The sequence below is a fragment of the Erythrolamprus reginae genome, chromosome 11, assembly GCF_031021105.1.
Source record: "Erythrolamprus reginae isolate rEryReg1 chromosome 11, rEryReg1.hap1, whole genome shotgun sequence".
Lineage (NCBI taxonomy): Eukaryota > Metazoa > Chordata > Lepidosauria > Squamata > Dipsadidae > Erythrolamprus > Erythrolamprus reginae.
The window spans coordinates 31,428,954-31,446,986 of NC_091960.1; the positions used below are offsets into that span (position 1 = coordinate 31,428,954).

Below are 18,033 nucleotides of genomic sequence, written 5' to 3' on the forward strand. Positions count from 1 at the left end.
TAGCCCCAAAGGGGCACCCACTCGGCATCTGGAGGGCTTCCAGGCTTCCCAAAAACATCTCCGAGTCTACAGATGGGGGTGGCATACAAATCTAATAAATATATATTATATAATATAATATAAATATAAATATATATATCTGGGGAGCTTCCAGGCTTCCCAAAAACCCACTCGGCATCTGGAGAGCTTCCAGGCTTCCCAAAAATATCTGGGAAGCTTCCCGGCTTCCCAAAAACATCTGGGGAGCTTCCCGGCTTCCCAAAAACATCTGGGGAGCTTCCCGGCTTCCCAAAAACATCTGGGGAGCTTCCCGGCTTCCCAAAAACATCTGGGGGGCTTCCCGGCTTCCCAAAAACATCTGGGGAGCTTCCAAGCTTCCCAAAAAACATCGGGGGAGCTTCCAAACTTCCCAAAAACATCTGGAAAGCTTCCCGGCTTCCCAAAAACACATGGGGAGCTTCCAGGCTTAAAAAAACATCTGGGGAGCTTCCAGGCTTCCCAAAAACATCTGGGGCGCTTCCAGGCTTCCCAAAAACATCTGGGGAGCTTCCAAGCTTCAAAAAAAACATCTGGGGAAGCTTCCAGGCTTCCCAAAAACATCTGGGGAGCTTCCAGGCTTCCCAAAAACCCACTTGGCATCTGGGGACCTCCCAGGCTTCCCAAAAAATCCAAGAGAAGATTCCACTGGGAATCCTCTCTTGCTGGAACAACACCACATCCCCAGGGGTGGGTTCTACTTACCGTATTTTTCAGAGTATGAGATGCACAGGATCAGTAATGGCCCCAGCCTGTACGAATGGGACTGGCAATCCGCTAGGACTTTTTAGTGGGCTCCATAGTTTAGTGCGGGCAGTTGCATGCCCAACATGTGTGTCTGCCCCCCCGCGTGAAACATCACATCTGCGCATGCACCCGAAGAAAAATCTCGTGCACGGACACTTGTGCGGGCGAGATTTCACCAATTTTTGCTTTTGCTTTGCTTCTACCGTCCTCACATGAGATTAGTAGATTGGGTGCATGCTCAAAAGCAAAATCTCATATGGGGGCACGTGCACACATGTGTCGTGCGCATGCCCGACCATACCAGCCTCGGGATCCCAGTACCGGTAGGAAAAGGTAAGTGGAGGCCTTCGCTGAATATGACACAACTTAGTTTTGAGGAAAGAAAACAGGGGGGGGGATTCTGCCTCCCAGCAATTTGCCTTCAGGAAAACAGCAAACAGTACAGATGATGGACTCTGTTTGCTGTGTATTTCTGTGCATGTGTCCCTTTGTTCATTGTGAGCTTTAGCTTCCCTCACTTCATCTTTACAGGTTCGGGCTATTTGCTGGTATTGTGCCTCAGTTATTTCCCCTTCTTTCCACTTTTTATACCTGTCCGTTTTTTGTCTTTCAGAGAGTTTTTTATGGTTTATTTTGTGACCTATTCTTTTTCTTCTTCATTGGTATTGAACTAGCCTGGGCTTTTATAATCTGACTTTTCCAAATTTCCCACGCTTCTTGAGTTGTTTTCTTGTAGGTTATAAATGCCACTTTGTAAATTGCGGTCTTAAAACGGACTGAAAACCTGATCAGATTTTGTGTCCTTTCCTGTTCCCCCGGCAGAGAAGGAGAAGAGAGACAAAGCCATCTTGGAAGGAGAAACCGCCAGCAGCCTAAATTCAGTTACTTCCTTCCCAAAAGCATGTAAGTAACCAAGGATTCAGTAAATAAGGAAAACTTGTTGAATTTTCCAAGTTTAGAATAGAATAGAATAGAAATTAAAATTGCTTAATACAAACCAAAATAAAGATATGTATAACAAAAAATCGGATCAAAATCAATACAACCCCTGTCTGAGTTCAATCCACCTGATAATTACTAGAAACCTACTAATATTACAATCTATGATTACGTTTCACTAACAAAAACAACAAACACAACCAAACTAAGTCGTCACAATTCAAATGCCTGCTTGCTTGCAGGTACTACCTCTCTCTCTCTCTCTTCTCTCTCTCTTCTCTCTTTCTTTCTCCCTTCTTTCTCTTTCTATCAACTTTCTTTTCACTTTATTGTTGGATTATCAAGTATTACAGCTATAACATTACCCAAATAAGAACACTGAATATGAAATATCTACATATGGACAAATGCTTGGAATGTGTATACAACAATATATATAAGCTGTGATATAACAACACTGTTTACCCCATCCCCTTCCCACTTTCTTTTTTATACTCCAACCCCCCTTTTCCCCTGTTTTATTTCCTTTTGTATAAATCAATAAAGTATATTAAATAGAATAGAATAGAATAGAATTTTATTGGCCCAGTGTGATTGGACACACAAGGAATTTGTCTTTGGTGCATATGCTCTCAGTGTACATAAAATAAAATATACATTTGTCAAGAATCATGTGGTACAACACTTAATGATTGTCAGAGGGGTCAAATAAGCAATGAAGAAGCAATATTAATAAAAATCTTAAATTCTTGGAAAGAAAGTGCAGTCTGAAAGTAGAATCTGGGAACTACTTTGCTTGGCCAACATACTTCATGGATATCTGCTACATAGCAGGAGTAAAATGCTCCTGGTCCACTCGTGCCTGTCGATCATCCGAGAGCAACAGGAGGCTGTTCCCACCAGCCCAGGCACTGCCATTTGGGTTCTTTTATCCTCTGCGCGTACACAGAACGCTTTGCACAGGCACAGAGCAGGGTGGGGCTTCTGCCTGGATGGGGGGGACACGCAGTGGGGTAGCGAAAATGGAGCTCCACACCCCAGCACCCAATGTGCATGGAAAGATGTTGAAAGAAAACACAAGGCGTCCTCTTTCGGCAGCCTCTGCGTTCTTCCCGAAAGCGTTTAAAACCCCCAAAGCCGGCGATTCTGCTACAAACAAAAGTGTCTAGGAAAAGTATAAGGAGATAAGATCTGGAATTAATTCTATGTGATTTGGGTTTCTGCCTGGTCCTCCTTTCCAAATGGCAATAGTATTCTCTAGAACAGAGGTCTTCATAGCTGGCTGGAGAATTCTGGGAATTGAAATTCACAAGTCTTAAAGTTGCCAAGTTTGGGGACCCCCTGCTCTAGAAAATAAAATGAATAATGCTTGAATTCTAATGTTTTGCCAGAAACCTTGATTTTGTTTGGCAGTTTGCAGGAAGGAGGGTTAAGACTGTTATGTGGAATGGAGCATTTTGGGATGTTCACTTAGTTTAGTTTAGTTTAGTTTAATCAGATTTGTATGCCGCCCCTCTCCGCAGACTCGGGGCGGCTCACAGCAACAGCAATACAAGACAAATCCAATATTAAATTAATTTTAAGAACACCACAAGTTAAAAACCAATCATACACACTAGCATACCATACACAAATTTTATAAGCCTAGGGGGAAGGAACATGTCAATTCCCCCATGCCTGACGACAGAGGTGGGTTTTAAGGAGCTTACGAAAGGCTAGGAGGGTGGGGGCAACTCTGATATCTGGGGGGAGTTGATTCCAAAGGGTCGGGGCCGCCACAGAGAAGGCTCTTCCCCTGGGTCCCGCCAAACGACATTGTTTAGTTGACGGGACCTGGAGAAGGCCAACTCTGTGGCCAACTCACTTAGGCTGTGAAAGTAGCAAGGGACACTTTAGATTGTAGTCTTTGAGTAAGTGATTATTTTGTGAGTGGCCATTTTAATCACGAAGGCACCTGTATGACAATGCTCAAAATGTGCTTTCAAAATTCTAAGTGAGACGTTCCTGTCATTTCACTGTTCTATAGCTGCTCACTTCTAGGATGGGGGTGAATTCGATGACTGGCTTGTTTTGAGTCCATTGATATGGGTATTGGGTATGCTTCTGTTGTATGGTTTTAAATGTCAGGTTTTTTAGATACAGTGTTCCCTCGATTTTCGCGGGTTCGAACTTCGCGGAAAGTCTATACCACGGTTTTTCAAAAATATTAATTAAAAAAATACTTTGCGGGTTTTTTCCCTATGCCACGGTTTTTCCCACCCGATGATGTCTTATGTCATCGCCAAACTTTCGTCTGCCTTTAATAAATATTTTTTTAATAAACTTTAATAAATAAACATGGTGAGTAATAATCTGAATGGTTGCTAAGGGAATGGAAAATTGCAATTTAGGGGTTTAAAGGGTTAAGGGAAGGCTTGGGATACTGTTCATAGCCAAAAATAGTGTATTTACTTCCGCATCTCTACTTCGCGGAAATTCAACTTTCGTGGGCGGTCTTGGAACGCTTCCCCCGCGGAAAGCGAGGGAACACTGTACTTTCTTTTATATATTAGATTTGTTACATTGTACATTGTTATTATTATTGTTGTGAGCCGCCCCGAGTCTGCGGAGAGGGGCGGCATACAAATCTAATAAATTATTATTATTATTATTATTATTGTTGTTGTTGTTGTTTTGAGGTTCTTGGAAAATCCTTGGTCAAGTCACATGATTGTCAAGCCACTCCCACATGGTCACATGGTCAGCAAGCCACTCCCACCCGGTCACATGACCATCAAGCCATGCCCACAAAATACGCCACGCCCTCATTGTGGTAGTAAAAACTTTGGTAGCCCTTTACTGGCACAGAGGGTAAAAATAGATATAAAAGGAGGAGGAAACCGAATTTGTATTTTTCAGCATGGATTCCTCCCCACATTGATTTCCCAAAAAACCCTCGGCTTCAGATGCACACCGTGTGCACCACATGAGTGCGCCAATGCCGTTGATACTGGATTGGAATCTGTTGTGGTTAGCTCTGGCCCAGCTCCTGCCCCAAGGACTGTGGATGTGGGGGAGACATCCACATGCTGCAGGCCTGTTTTGCCCCCCCGGTGGAATCTGCTGATGAAGGCTCCTCTGACCAGGAGGACATGAGTGACAGGGAGGAGGAGAGTGTGGCAGACAGCTCAGAAGGAGATCAATTATCTAGCTCCTCCTTGGATTCAGAACCAGAGTTAATGATACAGCCACGCATGCAGAGAGCAATGCATAGGCAGCAACAACTGAGAGATTATTATCAAAGAAAATGAGGCCACCTGTGGTTGGGTGGGGCTGTGGTCATTAGTGAGGCTGCTATAAATAGCAGCCTGTGGGTTTGGCCATTGTGGAGGATTATCTGATCGTTGTGTTTCGTGACTGCTTTACTGACTTTGACCTTTTGTGTGCTGATTTTTCCCTGCTTTGAAACTAACCCAGAGCAAAGTGTGTTTCACTTTGTGGAAGAAGAAGGACTGTGAATTGCCTCACAGCTGCAAGCTAAGTATCACAGAACTGATAAGGGACTTGTACAAATTACCAGTTTGTTTGGAGACCAGTGCTCTTTGCTATCCCAAAAGAGGGCTTGGTTTAAGTGAATTTTCATTATAAAGAACATTGCTTTGAATTTTCAAACATGTGTGTGTCTGAAATTTGTACTTGTGCATTTTTGGGAGGAGTCTACCAGAGAGCCCGAGAGAACAGAATCCATCATGGATGTGGCAGCCCCTTGCGACCTCTTTGGCTTTGCCATCATGATTCCTGTGTGTGTGTTGTTCTTCAAAGGGAAGAGAGGAAGAGGGAGGGTTTGTTTACATTTTCTATCCAGCCGCTTTCCCTGTGCCGTTCCAAGGACCCATTAAAACTTTTACAGCCTGGATTGCAAAATGGGGTCATGCCTTCCAAGTATTGTGTTTAAGTGACACTCTTCTTGCAATCGTCCTGCGGCAAAAAAAAGAAAATCTATCTGCGAAAGCCGGCAGGGTGCAAATTGCTTTAAATTAAATGGCCAGGTGGAGTAGTCTTAGGTAGGGAAAACTAACGTGACCTTTCCATCTTCTGCAGCAGGGGTCCGAAGCCTATTGCAAATGGACCCCAAGCAATTTTCCCACTGTCTCATTCTCATCAGCGTGGCTGTGTGTCCAAATGGATGCAGTTGCTCCTCGACTTACAACAATTATTGACCCCCTCAGAGAGGGTCCGCAACTTGGGTGTCCTCCTCGATCCACAGCTCACATTAGAGAACCATCTTTCAGCTGTGGCGAGGGGGACATTTGCCCAGGTTCGCCTGGTGCGCCAGTTGCGGCCCTATCTGGACCGGGAGTCACTGCTCACAGTCACTCATGCCCTCATCACCTCGAGGATCGACTACTGTAACGCTCTCTACATGGGGCTACCTTTGAAAAGTGTTCGGAAACTTCAGATCGTGCAGAATGCAGCTGCGAGAGCAATCATGGGCTTTCCCAAATATACCCATGTTACACCAACACTCCGCAGTCTGCATTGGTTGCCGATCAATTTCCGGTCATAATTCAAAGTGTTGGTTATGACCTATAAAGCCCTTCATGGCACTGGACCAGAATATCTCCGAGACCGCCTTCTGCTGCACGAATCCCAGCAACCGATTAGGTCCCACAGAGTGGGCCTTCTCCGGGTCCCGTCAACTAAACAATGTCGGTTGGCGGGCCCCAGGGGAAGAGCCTTCTCTGTGGCGGCCCCGACTCTCTGGAACCAGCTCCCCCCAGAGATTAGAACTGCCCCTACCCTCCTTGCCTTTCGCAAACTCCTTAAAACCCACCTTTGTCGTCAGGCATGGGGGAACTGAGATATCTCCCCCAGGCCTATATAATTTATGTATGGTATGTTTGTAGGTATGTCTGCTTAAAAATGGGGTTTTTTAACTATTTTAAATTTTAAATTGTAAATTATTAGATTTGTCAGGAACTGTTTTTATTGTATTGTGAGCCGCCCCGAGTCTACGGAGAGGGGCGGCATACAAATCTGATAAATGAATGAATGAATGAATGAATGAATGAATGAACGAACGAACGAACGAACGAAACAAACAAACAAACAAACAAACAAACAAATAAATAAATAAATAAATTGGGACCAGAATGTCTGTGGCTAAAGAAAGGGGTGGTTAAAGGAGTTGGCTCTGGCTTTCCGACCCTTTTGCCCTGGTTGTTAAATAAATCACTGCAGTTCTTAAGTGAATCGTGCCGTTGTTAAGCAACTCCATCTTCCGCCATTGTCTTTGCTTATGAGAAACTGGCAGGGAAGGTCTCAGATGGAGATCACCTGAACCCAGGACTCTGCAACTGATAGTGGGGAGCTCCTACGGGTATGGTCAGGTATGCAGAACTGGTAGAAAAATTTTGAATTTTTTTTCTCCCCCCCCCCCCCCCTTTTGGGCTCTGGGTATGTTTTTCCTATCACAGTAAATGAGGTTGAATGTGTGTAATTTTAGAAGAGCTGCCTGTGTATGTGTACATACACATAAAAATTATATAGTAGTTAATGTATATTTTTGTGTGCCTTCCACGAAGCAGTGGAAGTGATGTGCCGGTGCCTGGAGGCTGTTGGGGTCTGGATGGGTGTCAACAGACTCAAACTCAACCCGGATAAGACGGAGTGGCTGTGGGTTCTACCTCCCAAGGACAATTCCATCTGTCCATCCATAACCTTGGGTCCGCAACTTGGGCGTCCTCCTCGATCCACAGCTCACATCTTTCAGCTGTGGCAAGGAGGGCGTTTGCACAGATTCGCCTGGTGCAACAGTTGCGGCCCTATTTGGACCGGGAGTCACTGCTCACAGTCACTCATGCCCTCATCACCTCGAGGCTCGACTACTGTAACGCTCTCTACATGGGGCTACCTTTGAAAATGTTCGGAAACTTCAGATCATGCAGAATGCAGCTGCGAGAGCAATCATGGGCTTTCCCAAATATGCCCATGTTACTCCAACACTCAACAGTCTGCATTGGTTGCCGATCAGTTTCCGGTCACAATTCAAAGTGTTGGTTATGACCTATAAAGCCCTTCATGGCACTGGACCAGATTATCTACGAGACCGCCTTCTGCTGCACGAATCCAAGCGACCGATTAGGTCCCACAGAGTTGGTCTTCTCCGGGTCCCGTCGACTAAACAGAACCCCGACCCTCTGGAATCAGCTTCCCCCGGAGATTAGGACTGCCCCCACCCTCCTTGCCTTTCGTAAACTCCTCAAAACCCATCTTTGTCGTCAAGCTGGGGGGAACTGAGACATCTTCCCCTTGCCTATGTAGTTTCTGTGCACAACATGACTGTATGTATGTTTTTATTTACTGGGTTTTTTTAATTGCTATTTTAGATTGTAATTATTAGATTTGTCTCTATGTACCGTTTTTATCACTGTTGTGAGCCGCCCCGAGTCTACGGAGAGGGGCGGCATACAAATATAATAAATACAAATACAAATATATTCATAGGATTAAATAGTATATTTTGGGTGTTCAGTAATAGTAAATAGAGAGGGAAATTGTATCTCCTTGAGGCGAGGAGAGGCCAAGCACCCTAACCCAAACCCTTGATGTGAGTGACGTCAAGTTGGCCACCTTTAAGCCAGTCACATGACCTTTAAGCCGCTCCCGGTTGCATGATCATCAAGCCACTCCCACCTGGTCATAAATACATGCCAGTTGCCAAGGGACCAAAGTTTGGTCTTGTGACCGTTGGGATGTTGCAATGTTTGCGAGTGTGAGAACAGGTCATAAGTCATTTTTCCCCCAGATGAGATTCGAACTGCCAAATTGCAATCAACCAACAGTCAGCAGAAGTAGCCTGCAGTTCTGTATTCTAATCGTGGCTCTTGCAGGTAGTCCTTGACTTAGCACATTTGTTTAGTGACCGTTTGAAGTTACAATGGCACTTTAAAAAGTGACCTGGACATTTTTCACACTTACGACTGTTGTGGCATTGCCATAGCTATGGGGTTTACATTTGATGCTTGACAACTGACTCATGCGTTATGACAGTTGCAGCATTCCAGCGTCACGTGCATAGCTTTTGCCAAGCAAAGTCAATGGGGAAACCAGATCCACTCAACAACCATCTTACTAATTTAACAGTGGCAGTAATTCATTTGGCCAAGTTATTTGTTTGTTTCTTTGTTTCTTTGTTTCTTTGGATTTCTATGCCGCCTTTCTCTGTAGACTCAAATGTGGCAAGACACAAATGTGGCAAGACACAAATGTGGCAAGGATGTGGCAAGACTCAATTGTGGCAAGGCAAAACTCTCTTAAGTTTCTCATTTAGCAACATAGAAACATAGAAGACTGACGGCAGAAAAAGATCTCATGGTCCATCTAGTCTGCCCTTATACTATTTCCTGTATTTTATCTTACAATGGATATATGTTTATCCCAGGCATGTTTAAATTCAGTTACTGTGGATTTACCAACCACATCTGCTAGAAGTTTGTTCCAAGGATCTACTACTCTTTCAGTGAAATAATATTTTCTCATGTTGCTTTTGATCTTTCCCCCAACTAACTTCAGATTGTGTCCCCTGGTTCTTGTGTTCACTTTCCTATTAAAAACACTTCCCTCCTGGACCTTATTTAACCCTTTCACATATTTAAATGTTTCGATCATGTCCCCCCTTTTCCTTCTGTCCTCCAGACTATACAGATTGAGTTCATGAAGTCTTTCCTGATACGTTTTATGCTTAAGACCTTCCACCATTCTTGTAGCTTGTCTTTGGACCCGTTCAATTTTGTCAATATCTTTTTGTAGGTGAGGTCTCCAGAACTGAACACAGTATTCCAAATGTGGTCTCACCAGCGCTCTATAAAGCAGGATCACAATCTCCCTCTTCCTGCTTGTTATACCTCTAGCTATGCAGCCAAGCATCCTACTTGCTTTTCCTACTGCCCGACCACACTGCTCACCCATTTTGAGACTGTCAGAAACCACTACCCCATAATCCTTCTCTTCTGAAGTTTTTGCTAACACAGAGACCGCCTCCTGCCGCACGAATCCCAGCGACCGATTAGGTCCCACAGAGTGGGCCTTCTCCGGGTCCCGTCAACTAAACAATGTCGGTTGGCGGGCCCAGGGGAAGAGCCTTCTCTGTGGCGGCACCGACTCTCTGGAACCAATTCCCCCCAGAGATCAGAACTGCCCCTACTCTTCCTGCCTTCCGTAAACTCCTTAAAACCCACCTTTGCCATCAGGCATGGGGGAATTGAAACATCTCCCCCTGGGCATGTTTAATTTATACATGGTATGCTTGTGTGTGTGTTTGTTAGTTTATGGGGGTTTTTTTAATCTTTAAATATTTTAAATTTATTCGGATTATTTATGATTTGTTTTACTCTTTTGTGAGCCGCCCCGAGTCTTCGGAGAGGGGCGGCATACAAATCTAAATAATAAATAAATAAATAAATAAATACTCAGATTGAGGATTCCTTTTCCCCAAGTGCATTATTTTACATTTGGAAACATTAAACTGCAGTTTTCATTGCTTTGACCATTTATCTAATAAAGCTAAATCATTTGCCATATTACAGACCCCTCCAGGAATATCAACCCTATTGCACACTATTGCACAGGTTCAATTGTGGTCAAAAGTTGAGGACTATTTGTATTCTTATTTCTCATTCTTATTCTTAAATCTCACCCTTATTTTATTTTTTCCCCATTTCATACACAGCAGTCACCGTAGAAAACCTGCTAGACTTGGAAAATGTCACCAAAACTCCTTTGAAGACAAATTCTGTGCACGCGGATAGCCGAATCTGTGAGTCCCCTTCGTCAGAAAACAACAACGTGTGGGTAAGTGTGTGTGGGAAGCCATGTGCAGTCTTGGCAAAGATCTTGCTTAGCAAGCATGTGCTTCCCATCCCATTATCGTGTGGCTTGTGTGATTTTCGGCTGGGTGTGTTGTTGATCACTTCATTGCGGTTTGCCTGGGATGGATTATGATGTAGTGCGTTGTATGGTCTTAATCAACTGTGCTTTCCTCAATAAACTAATTAAAATAAGCCACAGCTTTGCACAAGAGGTAAATCAGAACAGTACTGTAACTTGCTGTTGAGTTGCCGGGCAGCTTCTGAAAGAACCTTTGCATTTGCTGTTGGAATGGGAGCCAAATTGCCCTGTGTGTATGTGTGTGTGTGTGTGTGTGCAGATCTCACAGTATGCTTTATTGTTCCCGTAGGCCAGGGGTAGGGAATATTGGCTCTTCTATGACTTGTGGACTTCAACTCCCAGAATTCCTGAGTGAAACATTCTAGCTGAGGAATTCTGCAAGTCTATGTGATAGTCTCTACAGCAGGGGTCCCCAAACCTGGCAAGTTTAAGACTTGTGGACTTCAACTCCCAGAATTCTCTAGCCAGCTATACTGGCTGGAGAATTCTGGGAGTTGAAGTCCACAAGTCTTAAAATTGCCAAGTTTGAAGACCTCTGCTCTACAGGGTTTCAATTTTTATGCATTTATTAGCGATCGAGGTTCAAAAGCCCACAGGTGAAGGATTTTTTAAAGGCAATAATAATAATAATAATAATAATAATAATAATAATAATAATAATAATAATTTATTGGATTTGTATGCCGCCCCTCTCCGTAGACTCGGGGCTGCTAACAACAATGATAAAAACAACATGTAACAATCCAATAATAAAAACGACTAAAAACCCTTATCATAAAATCAAACATACTCACAAACATACCATGCATAACTTGTAATGGCCTAGGGGGAAGGAATATCTCAGCTCCCCCATGCATGGCGGTATAAATGAGTCTTGAGTAGTTTACGAAAGACAGGGAGGGTGGGGGCAGTTCTAATCTCCGGGGGGAGTTGGTTCCAGAGGGCCGGGGCCGCCACAGAGAAGGCTCTTCCCCTGGGGCCCGCCAAACAACATTGTTTTGTCGACGGGACCCGGAGAAGGCCAACTCTGTGGGACCTTATCGGTCGCTGGGATTCGTGCGGTAGCAGGCGGTTCCGGAGGTAATCTGGTCCAATGCCATATAGGGATTTAAAGGTCATGACCAACACTTTGAATTGTGACTGGAAACTGATCGGCAGCCAATGCAGGCCACGGAGTGTTGAAGAAACGTGGGCGAATCTTGGAAGCTCCACGATGGCTCTCGCGGCTGCGTTCTGCACGGTCTGAAGTTTCCGAACACTTTTCAAAGGTAGCCCCATGTAGAGAGCGTTGCAGTAATCGAACCTCGAGGTGATGAGGGCAATCTTAATGATGATCGGGGAATCCAGAGCTAAGAGCATCTCCTACAAGATATTTGAAGATCTTCAATGGAGAACAGCATACCATTTTTCTTTTGCGTCGTTAGAATCACTGAGGCTTGGAAAGGACCACTCAAGCCGTCAAAACCAAACCCTGCTCATTGCAAATATAACAAGGACAGACCCGAAACAAATGGTTACCCTTATTCCATTTGAACTCATTAATCAAAGGGCAGCCAAACGCTTCTCTGGGCAATTGGTTTCACGGTTGAACTGTTTCATATCAGTATGTTTTCAACATTGGCCACTTTAAGGTGTGTGGACTTCAACTCCCAGAATTCCCCTGCCAGCATAGCATAGCTATGGGAATTCTGGGAGTTGAAGTCCAAACATCTTAAAGTTGCAAATTTGAGAACCACTGGCATATGGATAGTTTTATCTCAGACCAAATTGCAATTTACCAGGATCGGACCAGAATATCTCCAGGACCACCTTCTGCCACACGAATCCCAGCGACCGGTTAGGTCCCACAGAGTTGGCCTTCTCCGGGTCCCGTCGACTAAGCAATGTCGTTTGGCGGGACCCAGAAGAAGAGCCTTCTCTGTGGCGGCCCCGACCCTCTGGAACCAGCTCCCCCCAGATATAAGAGTTGCCCCCACCCTCCTTGCCTTTCGCAAGCTCCTTAAAACCCACCTCTGCCGTCAGGCATGGGGGAATTGAAATTTCCCTTCCCCCTAGGCATATAGAATTTATACATGGTATGCTTGTATGTATGATTGGTCTCTTAAATTGGGGTTTTTTAGATTGTTTTAATATTAGATTTGTTTACATTGTCTTTTTATATTGTTGTTAGCCGCCCTGAGTCTTCGGAGAGGGGCGGCATACAAATCTAATAAATACAAATACAAATTGGCCCAATGCAGAAGAGAGGTCATCAGTTCTCTGAAGACCTTTAGCAACTTTCCCTAAAGTTGCTTTATAACTTTTGGCCCCTAAGGGCTACCATGCATGGGAGAACTAGAACAAACCAGATGGCTTCTCCACCCATTATCTTCAACTTCTATGGAAAACAAGTAGGTGGACAGAAGTGGTTGGAGAGGTTCAGGTTTACTTTGTCAGATGCCTTCTCTGGGAGCACGAATATGCTGTGGTCTTCTTGTCATCAAACAAAGAAGGGAGGGTTGCTGACTTTAGAAGCAGCTAGTAAAAATCTAGTAATACTTTAAGCCAGTGGTCCCCAAACTACGGCCCGCGGGCCACATGCGGCCCACTGAGGCCATTTATCCGGCCCGCCAGTGAGTGACAAGAGCACAGGGAAAAGAGCGAGAGAAAGAAAGAAAAGGGAAAGAGAGGGAGGGAAGGAGAAGTGGAGAGGAATGAAGGAGGGAAGGAAGGAAAGAAAGAAAGAAGGAGAAATGGAGGGAACAAGGAAGAAAGGAAGGAAGGAAGGAAGAATGAAATGGAGGGACAGAGGAAGGAAAGACTGTTTTGGGGGGGTATAATTTTTTTTAATTTTTCTCTCAACATACATTCAAACAACACAGTGTACCACCTAATTTTCCATGAATAAAATGTGGTATTTTGTTAGTAACTAATGTCAATCATCAAAAAAGTTGCAAAAGGTTTTTTTTCTAATTTTGTCATTTAGTTACATTCATTTTCTTTTAATTAAATTCCCTCCTTAATGTTCCTTCAAAAAGTGCAACACCAATTATATTTCTAACTTATTAACCATTATGCCAAAGTGCTTCCTTCTTTCTTTATACATTTTTCATAAGCCAAGAAAACCTTGTACAGCCAATCAGATGTTAACAAAAGAAAATTAAAAACAAAACATAAACATATATGAATTTCAGATCTTCTCCTCCCTCTAAATACAGTGATCCCCCGATTATCGCGAGGGTTCCGTTCCAAGACCCCTCGCAATAATCGATAATTCGGGATGTAGTGGTGTGGAAGTAAAAACACCATCTGCGCATGCGCGCCCCTTTTTCCATGGCCGCACATGCGCAGATGGTGGAGTTTGCGTGTGGGCGGCGGGGAAGACCGGGGAAGGTTCCTTCGGCCGCCCAACAGCTGATCTGCTCCGCAGCGCGGCAGCAGCGAGGAGCTGAAGATGGGGTTTCCCCGTTGCCCAGGCAACGGGGAAACCCCATCTTCGGCTCCTCGCTGCTGCCGCGCTGCGGAGCAGATCAGCTGTTGGGCGGCCGAAGGAACCTTCCCCGGTCTTCCCGCCGCCCAGGCAAAGGGGAAACCCCAAGATCGCTTGCCGCTTGCCCGTCACCCGCCCGCCTGCTCGCTTGCCGCTTGCCCGTTTGCCCGCCCGCCTGCTCGCTTGCCGCTTGCCGCTTGCCTGCTCGCCTGCTCGCTTGCCGCTTGCCCGTTCGCCCGCCCGCCTGCTCGCTTGCCACTTGCCCGTTCGCCTGCTCGCTTGCCCGTTCGCCCGCTCGCTTGCCGCTTGCCGCTTGCCCGTCACCCGCTTGCCCGGCTGCTCGCTTGCCGCTCGAGAGCAAGAGGGGGAGAGATAGAGAAAGAGAGAGAAGGAAAGAAAGATGAGAAAGGAAGGGAGTGACGTCATTGGGTGGAAAAATCGCGATATAGCGATTCGCAATGATCGGGATCGCGAAACTCGGGGGATCACTGTAGTACGTTCCTATTTTGTTTTTTACTTTAAAACAAGGTATGTGCAGTGTGCATAGGGATTTGTTCATAGTTTTTTTTTATAGTCCGGCCCTCCAACAGTCCGAGGGACAGTGAACTGGCCCCCTGTGTAAAAAGTTTGGGGACCCCTGGTTTAAGCCATAGCTAGTTCCCTTCCCTTTAAAAGAAGGAATTGCAAATACAATAGAAAAAGCACTTGGTAAGCCTACAAGAGAAACTAAAAAAATTAGAATATCATTAAAAAGTTCATTTATTTCAGTAATACAACTTAAAAGGTGAAACGTAATATATGAGAGAGACTCATATTTAATGATTTTGCATTTCAGTAGGATTGATGGTTATATTTCTCCCCTCCCCTTTCTTTTTATAACAAAGGCGATGAATGACGAGCTGGATGAAGCATTTTCAAGGTAATTATGACCAAGTCTTCAAGAACCTTCTTTCTGCTAGGGGTGTGACCAAGAACAAGGTTTTATTCATGTACCTTCCCTTCTCTTTCTCTTAAGCTAAAATGTCAACAGCAGCCCAAGCCTTCATTGGTGGTCTGTTTGATTAATTGAACAAGGGATTCGGCTGCTCGGAGAAGTCAAATATTTTGATAACTTCTTAGGGCAGGAGCTAATTTGTGCATACAAGTGGGGTTTTTAAATCCCTTAAATGTGTCAGCCTCTGGAAGCTAAAACGGAGGGTCTCAGCCTGCATTTCAACCCCCGACCTATGAAGGAGGAACTGGGGGGGGGGAAATTTAATCCGTGATCAAATAGCAGCACACACTGAAAAAAATGTGCACACTTTTAGGTTCTCTAAACTTCTTTGTCAGGTGAGGAATTCACAAAATATCAGGAAGAAACCCACAAAGCCCATCAGCTGGCCAGGTTTCAGAGATAATGAGATAATAAACAGGATATGTTTCAGTGGTCGGTTGCTCCCCGTTCAGGCCCGTTCTGCAAACCAATAGCGACAGTGACAGGGAACTCTTCTGAGCATTGCGCGCATGTATAAGCGAACCGGTAGCGACAGGATTTAAAGTCCACTCCTGATGCATTTGTAGGGTCATTTCACACAGCCTGCAAACAGTGACACTCCTTTTACCACTTTTAGGAGACTTACTTAGAGTCTTAGAATAACTTTATTGTCACTTGGAATGTGCCGTAATCGGCATACGTTAAAATGAAATTTCGTTGCATACAGCTCTCAAAGAGTCCCCACCTCTAATATACACTCCATAAACATGACAAGACGTGGTTGGTAAATCCACAGTAACTGAATTTAAACATGCCTGGGATAAACATAGATCCATCCTAAGATAAAATACAGGAAATAGTATAAGGGCAGACTACATGGATCATGAGGTCTTTTTCTGCCGTCAATCTTCTATGTTTCTGTTTCTAAATGCACACACACACACACACACACACACACAGAATTATTTATTGGCAAAGTGTGATCGGACATACAAGGAATTTGTCTTGGTGCATATGCTCAATGCACATAAAAGAAAAAGACACATTTGTCAAGAAACATGTGGTACAACACTTAATGATTGTCATAGGGGTCAAATAAGCAATGAAGAAACAATCAATATTAATAAAAATCTTAGGATACAAGCAACAAGTTACAGTCACACAGTCCTAAGTGGGAGGAAAAGGGTGATAGGAATGATGAGAAAAAAATAGTAGAAATAGAAGTGCAGACTTAGTAAATAGTTTGACAGTGTTGAGGGAATTATTTGTTTAGTAGAGTGATGGCGTTCGGGAAAAAAATGTTCTTGTGTCTAGTTGTCTTGGTGTGCAGTGCTCTGTAGTGACGTTTTGAGGGTAGGAGTTGAAACAGTTTGTGTCCAGGATGCGAGGGGTCAGTAATTATTTTCACCGCCCTCTTTTTGACTCATGCAGTATACAGGTCCTCAATGTAAGGCAGGTTGGCAGCAATTGTTTTTTCTGCATACATACATACATACATACATACATACATACATACATACATACATAATTATGCATGTACCCAGCAAAGGGCCGTTCTTCCTACCACGCGCAGAAAGAAAAAATTGGCAAAAATGGCCGAAAACCCACTCTCGTGGACAGGAACCAAATCTCACTCGGGGGCATGTCGGGGCTGCATAGCTGCGCACGTATCCCAGATTTTTCTACCGGAGCCACGCACCAGGGCGCACCGGCTGCTGCCCACCACTGCATGTACCCATATATTCTATATGACACAGAGAAACAAGACAGTCTAATCTGAATGTATACATGTACATAGTGAAAAAAATGAATCTTGCACATTTACTACACAGATGCCGTAGGGAACAAAGATTAGATTATATTAGATTTATTGGATTTATATGCCGCCCCTCTCCGCAAACTCGGGGCGGCTCACAACAGGGTAAAAACAGTACATAATAACAAATCCAATACCCACCAATCCAATTACGATTTTAAACTACAAAATTCATAAAAAACAGCCCCAGAATATTAAAAAAACACGCATACAATCAATCTAACACCAAAACAACATGGGCAAGGGGGAGATGTTTCAGTTCCCCCATGCCTGACGGCAGAGGTGGGTTTTAAGAAGTTTGCGAAAGGCAAGGAGGGTGGGGGCAAGCTCTTACAGAATCTGGAAGTCTTGCTAGAAATACTTCGAAACCTCCCACCAGAGGGAAGCAATAGAAACAGATGGTGAAGTGGATGCGCGGGGTCTCTAGCAATGTCTTGAGCTCTGAACTCATAGCGCTTATAAGCAGTGTCCTGAATTACGGGAAACAAGCTTCCTATAATCTTCTCAGCTGTCCTCACCACTCTCTTTGTGGGCTTTCTATCTGAGACGCTGCCGCCACCCAGCCAAACAGTGAAACAGCTGCGTCCTTGATACTAGTTGGAGTATGAATGGAGGACCGTTCTGCATTCTTCATCATTCATTTTTGGTCTCATTTCTGGCTCTTGATGCAATTTCTCCAATAATACCTATAAAATGAGCCGGGGTGGCGCAGCAGGTAGAGTGCTGTACTGCAGGCCACTGAAGCTGACTTGTAGATCTGAAGGTCAGCGGTTCAAATCTCATCACCGGCTCAAGATTGACTCAGCCTTCCATCCTTCCGAGGTGGATAAAATGAGGACCCAGATTGTGGGGGCAATAGCCTAGCTCTGTTAAAAAGGGCTATTGCTAACATGTTGTAAGCCGCCCTGAGTGTAAGGAGAAGGGCGGCATAAAAATCGAATAAATAAATAAATAAAATGCCTTCTTGATAGTGGCCCCAAACTTGTAGAGCAACGTACCCCCAAGCTATTAAATTTATACAGTAGTCTTCAAATTATGACCATAAGTGTCATAAGTCATGATGTTTGTAAAACGGGTCAGTTACATGTCTGACCTGATTTTATGAGCATGAGAATGGGACCGACC

General features: G+C 44.4%; 1 protein-coding gene across 1 annotated transcript in view; it reads left to right on the forward strand.

Annotated features, from left to right (window-relative positions):
- The window catches only part of LDLRAP1 (low density lipoprotein receptor adaptor protein 1), a 113,140-nt gene that overhangs the window by 88,201 nt on the left and 6,906 nt on the right, over positions 1-18,033 (forward strand). The window contains exons 6-8 of the mRNA XM_070764093.1: positions 1,606-1,686; positions 10,433-10,554; positions 15,004-15,038. Of these exons, the coding sequence (XP_070620194.1) occupies positions 1,606-1,686; positions 10,433-10,554; positions 15,004-15,038 (238 nt within the window). The remainder of the gene's footprint in view (positions 1-1,605; positions 1,687-10,432; positions 10,555-15,003; positions 15,039-18,033) is intronic.